The sequence below is a fragment of the Pararge aegeria genome, chromosome 19 (genome assembly GCF_905163445.1).
Source record: "Pararge aegeria chromosome 19, ilParAegt1.1, whole genome shotgun sequence".
NCBI classification, from domain to species: Eukaryota; Metazoa; Arthropoda; class Insecta; order Lepidoptera; family Nymphalidae; genus Pararge; species Pararge aegeria.
The window spans coordinates 12,574,936-12,588,227 of record NC_053198.1 but is presented as its reverse complement, the minus strand read 5'-3'; the positions used below and the strand labels follow the sequence as shown (position 1 = coordinate 12,588,227).

Below are 13,292 nucleotides of genomic sequence, written 5' to 3'. Positions count from 1 at the left end.
GGTTAACTCAGATTAGAAAATTTACACTGTCACTTTGTACCTACGTTATTTGCTCAAGCACGAGTACTTTTCTTTCTGCTACTTTAATGCTGCGCTGCAAATGTATAAACACAGTATCAAGAAGAGATGCAATAGCTTGACTCCTTTGATATGGCAAATGCCGACATCGTTCGTCTTTAGTTTGCCATCGTTCGTCGTAGATTATGAAAATCAAGCCTAATTTGCTGTACTCCGCGAAGGCTCCTTCCGAGGAGTATTGCAAATTAGGCTTAATTTTTATAACATACCAAGGAATGACGCAAAGTAAACGCCTCCTACTATCTAATATGCAGTGGTGTGCTTAGAGGGTATGCATATGATATAAAATTAAAAAAATCTCCAGTACGAGTTATTAATAAATAAGAGTAAGTTTTTTTATAACTCTTACAATGCATATCTTTAAGTTTTTTATAATTCCTACTGGAGATATTCTTCCAATATGACATCGTCTAGGTAGCGTCGTCGTAGCGATCGAGGGCCTTTATTGTTAAGGCCAGAAAAAGTAATTCCTCGTCCCGCACTTACCGCACAATTGCACTGTCTAAATGGCATCGTTGGACCTCTGTATAACTATCCCTACTCTGTGATGTAAATACCCTGTTTGTGAACATGATTGTGACCCATATTTGTACTACGCGTTGGATAGGGTCATGGTATTTTCATGTTGTACCACAACAGTTACCAAAGCTCTCAGCGCCCCTCGACACGAAGCGCTCGTGACCGAAGGCGTACCCCCAAGGCCGCAGACGTACGTTGAAGTGCTACTCGAAGAAATATCACAGCTTTGTATTTGGAATACATTAGGTTGAGAGTTGCCATGGATGTGCGAAGAGAGACTAGTGATTACGGTTATATATAGGTAACTGCCCCACTATTCTTGTTGAGTGAGGTCGCGATTTTCATTTCCATTACATACGTGTGCTCTTTATTTACTCGTTAGATTTTTAGATATGTAGAAGAATGCTAAAAAGTTTCATATATAGATATGAGTTCTTAAAATAAATCAAGACTAGAATGACAGCTGTGACCAGTGCTAAGAAAATACTGATCAAATCGAAAAATTATTAAAGATAAAATTAAACAATAAACCAAAGTCACAATAAATTTATTTACTTAATAGTTTAGGTACTTCCTAGGTCAGTATCGTCATCGTCATCAGAACCGCAAGAACAATCCTCAAGAAAATTTACATGAAAAGGACATGTTTTCAACAATTTTTTTCATGGAAACCTTTTTTTATCGATTAATTTATAATTTATCAGTAGTCCGTCCCTAACATGTTTGCAACATGATGTAATCATGTTAAGAATTATTAGGTATGAAATGTTTTATTAGAAGTTCTAATTATGTGCGTTTTACATACTCTTTATCCCTAACGACTAACGCACGGGATCGAGAAAGATATTCAAATGTCAGGCTGAGCTTGACTAGCTAATAGAATATACGAATAGATTTTATGTTATTTGAATTAAACAAACACACTCTACATGTCGGGTACGGTTGCGATTTATAATTTGGTGTATACCTACCCCTCATAATTTTCACAGTTCATGGTGGTCCGACGCGGAGCGCTCGGAACCGAGGCCCCAAGGTCGTAGACCAAATGTCAAGTTGCAATATCAAAACCGAGTATACCTGAACGATAGCAATTAGGTACGTATCAGATATTCTTTTGATTCAAATTAATTTAACGATTTTTCAGTTTTAAAACTGTTAAATATTTGTCGTGTTCAGTCTTCAGCCTCGTTCAGGAATTTGAAATTTAACTTAATCAATATTTTGGCAACCCTAAAAAAATATCTGAAGTTAGAAAAAATAATAAAATATTGATCTTCCCTTTCAATCCCTCCCTCTGGCAAGGGTTTTTATGAGGGTGTCTCTTGAGAGAAAAGTGTTTCCGGTGAAGAGGTGGACAACCTCTTTTCTGTTTATTTATTTATCACTTCTTTTGCTACTAAAAAAATCAAACAGCAGGGGCAAAATGTCACAGGACTAGATGAAAACAAAAATATGTGTTACTAACATATATATATATAATACAGTAGCGGTTTTTTTTATTCCACTACTGGTGGTAAGTTATGATGCACTGTAAGATTAGGTAGCGGGCGGGTTGTAAGGTAGCCCCATACCCCTAATCGGTTTCTATGCGACATCGCACCGGAAAACTAAATCGCTTAGCGGCACGTCTTTGTCGGGAGAGTGGTAACTAACCACGGCCAAAGCCAGAAAAAGCAACGTCGTCCGCGTGCAACTTCTGATAAGTTTCCTGTACAAATTTATTCCTCTTTTCACCATATACCATATACCCTGAGCCACTTCGTCGTGTCGCCCGGTTGCGCTAGTACTCGGCTCCTAAATCGGTTCTCTTTATAATTTGCTGCGATTCTCTAACTTGAGGGTAGCGTTATTCTAAAAAAAGAACTTCCATCTCCTATTTAATTAATGACCTTTTGGGTGAAATTTTATTTTATATACCCACCTAGCTTGCCTTTACAAAGACAATTATTGGGGAAAACCATTCCTAAAAAAAAATTTTTTGTAGGGTATGGTAGTTATACGACTGGTAGTTCCAGAGATATGAGCGTTCAAACAAAGAAAACTTATCAGCTTTATTATTTGTATGGATTTCACATTACAGTCTTTAATTTCATAGGTTACTAGGAATCCACGAAAAATTCACAATATAATAATTAATACTTTTATTAATTTATCACTAATTAACTACAACTTATGTTGACCTTCGGAAGGGCTCACACCTCTGATTGGATCTAAAAAGTTCGCTACTGGATGTCACTACAGTCGACAAGATTGAAGAAAGATTTATATATAGATACTAAAAAAGGTATTGTGCGTACGAATCCTGTCAATACCGCAATTTAAGATAAAGCAATTACTCCACTTCAAGTAGCCCTTGACTATAATCTCACCTTAGCACCAGGTTTGATTGCAATCAAGGGCTATTTTGTAACGTGATGGTGCGGTCTTAGATTGCGGGTTAACCTATTACACATCCCTGCATGACATTTCAGCTCGATTTCAACGCGATATCGTACCTGAACGCTTAATCATTTGCTGGCAATATCTATGTCAGTAGGATGGTAACTTGGCTAGTTACCATCCTACTGACATAGATAAACCCCCCATTATTTCTACCAGATCGTTTGTATCAATGCAAGTTAACAATGTTACGCAAATAAAAATACGTATTACCGTGTCGCCCAGCGAAGCGGGCTGCGTTTATTCTCGCGCTTCCGAAGCAATACATGATACAGGAGTTTAAAACGTTCCCTTAAAGAATTATGAACACAAACTTTAAGGGAACGTTTAGCACTCTATATGTTACCGCTATAAATGCTAAAATACTACCTGGCCCACTTTTTAGAAAAACAAGTTAATTCCCTGCCAACTGGCGATATATTTCAGAAATGGGTGTTTATTATCCCATTATTGTTTTGCAACTACTGATTGTTGTCTACCTACTGCGATTGGAACAATCTACATAGTATAGGATTACAAAGCACTATACAGCTATTATGTAGATTGTTCTCTAATTGATTGATTGAGTTCTAGGCTCGCGTAACATGATAAGTGAACGTTCGATAACATTTTGCAGCAGCGAAATGTTTGTTATAAAGACTTCCTAAAAATTATTAAAACCCACATATCCCTGAAAATATAACTTTGTGCAGGTAACTTAAAAAAACCTCCGCACTCTGTGCGCTTAACTGTTCTAACACCTTCCGATAGTCTTATGAAATCGGACTGGACCGTTAGGGAGTTCCTTTTGAATTAATCCTTCAGCAGAACGGGCTATCTTAAATAGCCTGTTATAATCCACTGGTGCAGGGCTAGCACAGACAGGAGACAATAAATATATCCCCTATTATATCCCCTGACAATGGATGTAATTATCATGTCCACCTGCTAAACCGCGTGAATAGGAGAAGTTTACCTCCGTTTAATACATACATTTATATTATTTGAATATTATTTCCACTTGTGCGCCAGTGCTCGTGAGAGTTTATAAAGCTGTAGAAGAAGATAAATTTGTATCCTTTCCCCGGGGAGAAAATTGTCTCCTGCTAGCCGTGCTGGACTAAAAGCCTCTCCCAATGGGACGGTTTGCCCATAACCACCACGCTGGGTAAACGGTTTGGTGATCGCAGTAACTACATGGTAGTAGTAGCACAGCGTACGCTGCTACCCCTTCATTAGTCACGTTATACGACACTCGCGGGAAGAGAAAGGGTCCGGGCCACATAGAAATATTTTTTAGGCTAGGCAGAGATTTTTTGCAAGTACATGATGATGATCTTTTAGAATGATCATCATCATCATCCTAACCATCAGTAACTTATTGACGTCCACTGCTGGACATAGGTCTTTTGTAGGGAGTTCCAAAATCCACGATCCTGGGCCGCCTGTTTCCAGCCGCTCCCAGTGATTCGCTTGATGTCGTCTTCTACCTCGTTTGGGGCCGATCTACGCTGCGTTTCCCGGTGCGGGGTCGCCATTCTAGCATCTAAGACCCCAACGTCCATCGGTTCTCTGAGCTATGTTCCCCACCCAGTGCCACTTCCGTTTCGCGACTCGCTCGATTTGATCACATAAAGATACTCCTAGCATAGCTCTCTCCATCGCCCTTCTGAGTGACTCCCAGCCCATAGTAACAGACAACGTTTCAGATCCGTAAGTCATCACACGCAACACGCACTGTTAGAAGACCAAAGGTGGTTTTTAGAAAAATAAAGTCTAACTTTACCTATAAGATCTGTTTGTAGATAGTACTATAACTATATTATGTTACCATGTTCTAAAAGCTTATAACATATCAACATAGTTTTCGTCAAAAATATGTTGGTTGTAGGTAACCTCAGTAACAAAACATCGTAATATCACTCGTCTTAGAGTAGCGAATTCTCCACTACTGTATCCTTAGTATTAGATTTGTACGCTCCCAATCGAAGGTCGTTTTCGACTATCGAAACTCTTCAGAGCAACGTGGAGCTTATGTTCCTGGATTTTAGTAATGGTAGAGCTTTTTGTCCGGAAAAGTAATACCGCCATGCTTATTTCTGCCCCTAAAGCAGCATTGCTGTCGCCAGGTAGTAATGCTGTGTTCAGGTCTGAAGGTCGTGGTTGCCGGAGTAATTACAGGCACATGAGACTTAACACCTGCGCCTCATATTGATGGATAGGGTGGCATTCTGCAGGACCAGTCTCTCGGATACCCTGCGTAGTATTGCACTGTTTAAAGACGATGAGACACTCAGCATCATGTAGGCCATCGGCCGGGACCGTCAATTATTGTTACAAAAAAAAGCTCAAATTCGGTACTATAAACGCTCTTGGCAAAATAAATAACAAGATTACAGAATTTGCACCTTTAAAACTAGCGATAGGCGATAGCGATAGGTCTTTTTGGTTTCAGCGTAACAGACTCTACGATTGCGCGCACCGCTACAACCCAAATTTATAAACGCCTGCATATCAGGGGGCCTAGTGGTATTAAATATACTTTCTTTTAATTTTACCTCTTTACGGTTCAATCACTGAACCGATGTTGATGAAAAAAATTTGGCACTAAAATGAGATAGCTTTCATCTGGAGATAGATGGACGCAGGCTATTTTTTACCATGCCAGATTGCTCACGGAAACCAATATTAAAAGCAGTTCAAGACGCTGGCATAAGCTAGTTAATTATGAAGAATTAGAAATGAATATATTAATACATACTTAATTAATTCTATTGATCCGATCAATTAATTTGAATTGTTATGTTATTGCTCTTGATTTATAGACTATCAAAGCGTAGAAGAGTTATAATTTTTTTTATTTTAATACAAGTGAGCCCTTGACTGCAATTTCCACTGACGGTAAGTGATTATGCAGTCTAAGATAGTAACGGGTTCGTACCGGAACGCTTAATCGCTTTGCTGCAAGTCTTTGTCCAACTAGAGCAGACCAGAGAAAATTCAGAAATTACCCCTGCCCGTTATGTTTATAAAGTCTAATAAGAATCTGTTTTGATAAACAAAGATGACACGTGCTTGAGTTTGTTTATCGTCGTTGACTGCTATTTTAAATGAAAATTTGATTTTTTCTAACCTACCTTTGGTATTATTTTATTCATGTTTATTAAAGATTGCATATTGTGTATATTCAAAGTACTTGTAAGGAATATTGTTAGACTAACTAGAAAAGATTTATAAGGTTCTAAGTTTCATGCCATGAATCTGTAATTTATATGGGCTACCTAACGCTATTATTTAGCAACTCTATAAAAAGATGGGGATTAACATAGCGCTAGCTGTTGGTCCAATTATAAAAAAAACACAACTTAATTTCTTTATTATTTTTTATATAACATATTTTATACAATATCAACCCATTACCTGCCTATTAAAGGTCAAGGGTCCCCTCCCACAAGGGTTTAGGCCGTAGTCCTCCACGCTAGCCCAGTGCGGATTGGTTAACTCCACACCCCAATAAGCCAATAATCAAAACATTATGGAGAACTCTCAGACACAGGTTTTCTTACGAGGTTTTCCTGCACCGTTGAAGCAAGAGATAATTTAATTGTTTAAAACGCGCATCACTTAAAAAGTTACAGGTGCGTGCTTGGGATATGAACACGGCTCCTCGAAAGTGGAGCTGAAGTCCTAAGAACTAGGCTATCACCGATTAACGATTAGTCCAGGTTATATCATATCCTTTTCACAAGTCTGTCTACTACCTATAATATTACTTCAATCACCAGTGAAATTATAGTCCGAAATATTAATGTTTATTTTGTGTTACAGTGGCCCAGTCAGAAGACTCACCGGTAGCAATGAAACTCAAGAAAATTTGCCTTAAGACGCCGATAGGCGAGGAACAGGCGGCACAAGCTGTTCTAGACCCTGCGATAGGTAAGCATAAGGTTTAAAATTATCTACTTAAAGTTAACCTATAAAATTTCTCTCTCCCGACTAACAGATACGAAATAACCGATAATAGTAAAATAAAAAATCGTTTACACTCTATACGACGACGTAGCAAACATTTTACCTTTTCGTAAGCAAGCGCAAAAGAGGTTATAAATTCAGAGCTTTAAAATATGCAATTTGGGACCCAATTCTTTTTGAACACATCCCGTAAATAAACTAAATTGTTAGTGGAAAAAGTTAGCATTACTTTTAGATTTGTTAAATTAGTTTAGTTTAGAGATGTACAACAGAATTGGCACCATACCTTCGGAACGAAAGGACCGAGTTGGAACATAACGCAAGGTCCGGGAGTTCGGGGTGGAGACAAAACTCAAAAAACTGAAGCGATCGATTGATCGGATGGGAAGCTTGCTAAAGAAACGAAGTCGAAGGTCAAATCTTAGAGCGAAAACCAATTTTTTTTTTGTATTGTCGTGCCAAACACAATAGGTCAAAGCAAAAAATAATGACAGTCTATAGCCAATACATATTTGAAAATTTAATGTATGTTCACAAAAATATATCAAAATTTAAAAGAAAATGTGACTGCAATAATTTGAAATTTAGAAGCACAAATAAACTTGCAGTGCAGTACCCTAGACTACTCAAAGTAAGCAATTCATTTAAAGGAAATTGTATACATCTTTACAATAAAATACCGGTTGATATCTTGGGGATGTCACTAAAAAAGTTCAAAGTTTGTATTAAGCGAAAGCTTATTGAAAATTCCTATTATAGTATAAAGGATTACGTAAACGATAAAAAAGCTTGGGTGAGAACAATTGCTCTAACCTTCATAAATATTTTCTAATGACAATGTGAGATGGTGATAACAAAAAGAACACCCGGCTAAGTTTGTTGTAAGCTTCTTCTTAGACCACGTCGCGTTTGGAGCCTTGTAGCTTTAGTTTTAAGTTTACGATTGTAGTTATCGCCATCACTACTCACTGCTATGTACACATTTTGTATATAATCAACATTTCTCATTAATGCTGGTAGTCTTTGGTCGTAGCGTGATGTTATATAGCTTTAATTGATACTACCAATCCAAAAAAAAGCAGCAAAACAGCATTTTCTAAGATTAGCGCGTTCAACCCAACAAACTCAAAAGCTCGATAATATTTTAACTATGCCTATCTATAAAAACCACGTCAATCTAAAACTCCGTTGCGCGGATTTTGAAACACAAATGCGGAAAAAATAGCAATGCTATCCTGTAGGAGCTGTTTGCTTTTCCGGGATAAAAAGAAGCCTATGAGCTATTCCAGGACGGTACGCATGCATTCGATCGTTCTCCCATATGTCTTGCGACGTGCTGTTATCTGTAAAGAATTATGTCCTTGATCTCCGACAATATTCATCAGATCTTCATTAAATTTAGGCAATAAATGTTTGGTAGTATATACTTTCAAATCGATGCAAATTTAACGGAGATATGAAGTAAAATTGATAAAAAATTTCATACCACTTCCCGGAGGAAACTTATTGTTTACCGGGATAAAAAATATACGATATGTTGACCCGAGATATCAGCTACCACTATACCAAATGGCAGACAACCAGGCAGACAAAAATGAAATAAAAATCTGTTTTGGGCTCAGTATCGATTATAAAGCATCCCCCGGTAAAAAAATTCAAAATATATTAAATGTACAAAAATCTTCCAGTTACAGATTTATTATAAGTATTTTTTTTTTATACTAAGACAATACACACGTCGCCTACCCCCAAAGTAAGCGTAGCTTGTGTTATGGGTACTAAGATGACTGATGAATATTTTTTTGTTAATTATATATACATAAATACTTAGAAAATACATATAAACACCCAGACACTGAAAAACACTTATGCTCATCCACAAACATTTTCCAGCTGTGGGAATCGAACCCACGGCCTTGGACTCAGAGAGCAGGGTCGCTGCCCACTGCGCCAGTATAGAAGAAAGTCAAAAGTATTAGGAAACTCAATTATAACACAGTGACATGTACCCGAGCGTTATAAAGTAAATGTTTTACGAATACATTGATGCCTGTACGTAGGTACCAACAATGTATAAGTGCTAACAAAACCTTGCTATCTTTATTTCGCCACCTGTTATTTTAACGGCCACGTATCATAATAGCTACCTAATTAGCATTTTTTATGCATTACAATAACTTGTGACTCTTTTTCGTCTTACAACGACTTTAATTTGTCCAATACCTAACTATTCATTTCATTACTAAAAATGCAATGTAAAAAATAATTTAAATGAATGATATTGAAGAAAATAATAAATTGTTCGGTACATTAAGAAACTACTACTATGTACGGGAATCAATGCGATAGGATGGGAGTGCGGTGCGTTCGTTCATTATTTCTAGCGTAAAAATACTCTATTAGGGTCCTTAATTCGACAATCAATTTCAAAAATGCAATTGAGGGTATTTTCTAATATTTTTGAAACGATAGGTAGCATACCGCTGTAGATAAGACGATGAAAAACGCCATGAGGACCATAGAATAAAAAGCCACGTAGCAATTAGTTGATTGATCCGTGCTTCTAATTCCCAAAAGCGCTTACCAGCTTCGTCCGAAAATTTCTGTTTTCCCTAAAAACTGAACAAGCCTTCTAAATTGTTCATATGCCTTTCCTCTGAAAAGCATAGAATCTTGCGATCCCAATTTCTCCAGCTCAGTGGAAGTTTTTAGGAATAAAAGCCGACATCAATAGCAGTATAAAACTTAACCTTTCTCTAAAAGTCCTCTCGATGTCGGTGCAAGCGTTCCCAAGATAATCCCGGACAAATAATCATTTTTAAAAAGTGTGTTGTGTGTTGGGTTATCAGAATCAAATTCAAAAATGCTTTATTCATGTAGATCTATCATAAGCACTTATGAAGCGTTCATATATAAAAAATATGTTATTGTTTAAATAATTTAGAAGGTTAATAAGAGGCAATCAATCTGCGCCTTTTCTCGTCTTATCTCATAGATCTAGCACGTGAAAATGGTAGAAATAGTTAACTTGTGGCGGGCATCTTATACCTAATCCCTAAAGAGCCATGCGGCCATCGGTTCAGCGATTAACATGGCCTGCCCTTATTACTTGATAAGTGGTAGACAATACACATTGACTAGTCGGCATAAAGAGACAGACAGGGAAAAAAGTATCAGTTATTGAAAAATCACAGATACATTTAAATTATTAATTTTATAGGAGATTTCCATCCGCGATTATGGCTATGATGTCATCAATTTAATTAAGCCAGGCCACTTCATTACATACCTTTAAAACGCTATTTATTTCGCCGCTTACACGGCGGTTCCATCGAACCTGTCATACCTTTTACCAAGGTCATGTAATCGATAATACTTTCGTTGTAATTACACCACGTGTCTGTATAATAAATAATTTTGTTAACTATACAAATAAATAAAAGTATCTATTAATGATTTGATAATAATTACCAATAATAAAGCTTGCACCATGTTTGTCTAGTAGTAAGCAATTTAAACTGCAGATCACAAAGGCTCACAAAGGGCTAAAACAAGTTTTACGGTTTTCTTCTGTCTTCTTCGAAGTACCAAACCGAAGTTAGGAAATTTACACTTTCTACTCTCGTGCCTCGTATTTCCTATCAAGCGACAAGTGTAAACACCGTGGGGTTTTAGTCGGCAGGAGTCCGACGAAACCATCGTGTCTCCCCGTGGACCGTTTGTATTCGAGAGGACTTTTCCACTTACTCTTTCAAGGTTATCTGACAGATATTAAAATTAATTTAATATATTTCAGTATTATTGTAATTTAAAAATAAATAGATTAAAATTTAAGTATAAAGTACCTACCTAGTACGGTCAAACTCATTGTACTAGATTCACGAAACAGCAATGGCTTTCAAGTTCCAACAAACAGCTTTCATGCCGAGTTTTTGGGATCATATAACATTTTTGTCTATTGAACCCAAATAAAATTTTCTTTCATTCAACGCAACGGGTCAACTTATACAATAATGGTAGTGTACTTATGAATCTTACACAATCTTTAGCAGGTTGTTAATGGTATAAAGTAGATCTGGTGCGCGCAACGCGAGAGGAATAACCTATAATTAGATGCGCGTATAACCAATTCTCGCCTATGGAACTCTGGGCACGTTCACTCTGTTCCGCATAAATGTTTGATGTTAAACAGTCTCCAAAATTTGCGGACTTTGTTTTCATTGCGTACCGCATTCTAACACCCGTATTCACAAACATTACTATATCGATCGTCGTTGTACCTCTGGACCTTTTAGGATTCCTTATTCGAAGGATGCCAAACGCTACCCTATTACTAAGTCCCATAAATAAATGTCGATAAATATTGACAACATGACGTCAACGTTTCAACTTTATTTTATGAAATGTAATATGCAGTAGTTTGAATATGGTATCACTGGTAGTTAGGGGATTCTTATAGCTATGCGGGTAACTCTAGTTCTACGGATCTCTTAACTTCTTTTTTGACCGCGTAGAGATACTACCGACCGCGTAGAGCATAGCTCCCTCCTTGCCCGGTGAGGGACTCGGGAGCCCTTACTTCCCATATCCAAGTTCACTACCTTTGGAATCGCAGTGCAGGTCCTCTCCCACCGACAACACTGCTGCCCATTATCTGCTCAGGTAATATAACGGAGCACGGGAAGCAGCGTCCTCTGTACAACGATTACCATCTACTTCGATCACTAACACGTCTGCCCAGCGCGGTGATTACTACTGGCTACTTTTTACAGGAAGTGTGTGAAATAGGCGTCGAGAGATTGTAAAAAAGCACGATACATTATAATCTGCACTAAGATTTCTAGGTTTACAAGAGATAGAATAGGATGGTATTGGATTTTTTACACTTATTACAAAACGAACGTAGATGGGTCGCAAGTTATTAACTTTATCGCCTTTTTAAAAACCCCCATGGAGTTTCTTAAAGAAGTTATTGAGATACAAATTAAATGCAGTAGGTATCTGAGAGCTAAATAATAGGTATCGGAGAAAACTGCCTAAAGAGTTACGTGAAATCAATATGATGCAGAATTGTACTATACCCCCACTCTATATGGTTACCGCGGGAAAAATCTTTATACTCACGGGAAATCAGAAATTCTGTGCGAACGAAGTCGCTAGCAATCACTAGTATCTAAATATTTATTTTGTTTGCTTTTGATAACTAATAAAGATTTACCCATGATTGGACATTGTTAACTGTTTAAATTTATTAAAATATTTGTCTCTTTTTTTTCCTTAATCTTACAAGCTTCCACAAATAATCCAAGTACTTGGATGATATTATGAACACAATTAAGGTAGATTACGAAAAGATTTGAGCCGACTTATTCGTCGGGTATTTATAATTTAGTTAGATTGCTTCGCTATGGGGAGGCTCTAACATCGGCTAAAGTGCCTATGCCCTTAATGCATTGTATGGGCGGGGTTAGCGGGCGTTTTAGCGCATCGGGTAATAGACGTGTATCTGCATTTCGTACTAAACTATTGTACATATTCAACGTGTATTCAGCGCCTCAAGCCAAGGTGTTTTTTTTGTGAGACCAAAGCCTCCCACCAGACCAGACAAGTAAAAATTCGGAAAATTATAAATATAATAAGGTGATACCTACTATGTATGTATGGAAACGTTGAACAGTTTCATCACCGTAATATACTTAGTCTGTTAGTAATGAGTAATGACTATCTCTGGTTTTGAGTAAAGCCTCCTTTTGGCTTCTTCCTAGCGTAGCGGAGAGCGCTGTGGTTTTAGGTGGGAGGTGGGAGGGGAAATTTGGGAATTTATGATTTTTTTCTTGTCTGGTCAGGTTAGCTTTGGACGTGGCTAGTTACCACCTTACCGACAAAGACGAGCCGCTAAGCGATTTAGCGTTCCGGTACGATGTTGCGTTGAAACCGACAAAGGGGTATGGGCCTAATATAACTGTCATACCCCTAAAAGGTTAGCCCGTTACCATCTTAGACTAAATCAGAACTTCAGGTGAGATTGCAGTCAAGGGCTTCATTGTAGTGGATTCAAAGAATACAAAATTTGCATTGAAATGATTCCAATCGAAATAGAACCTGTACGATTTTGTAAACAGTAAAAACTGTATTCGTTTTCCCTTATTACAAAAAGTAAAGTTTTGAATAAGTAGTGTCTTTTTATGAGGGATACTTTTACTAAGTTAATCCCTCCGATAAACACAACTTCGCACTTTTACTTACACCAGACGGACGTTAGTGCAAGTATGTCGGCGAGAGATTGTTATATTTGTCAGATTTTC

General features: G+C 37.5%; 1 protein-coding gene across 1 annotated transcript in view; it reads left to right on the top strand.

Annotated features, from left to right (window-relative positions):
• The window catches only part of LOC120631978 (metastasis-associated protein MTA3), a 109,495-nt gene that overhangs the window by 55,258 nt on the left and 40,945 nt on the right, over positions 1–13,292 (top strand). The window contains exon 3 of the mRNA XM_039901700.1: positions 6,844–6,951. Within this exon, the coding sequence (XP_039757634.1) occupies positions 6,844–6,951 (108 nt within the window). The remainder of the gene's footprint in view (positions 1–6,843; positions 6,952–13,292) is intronic.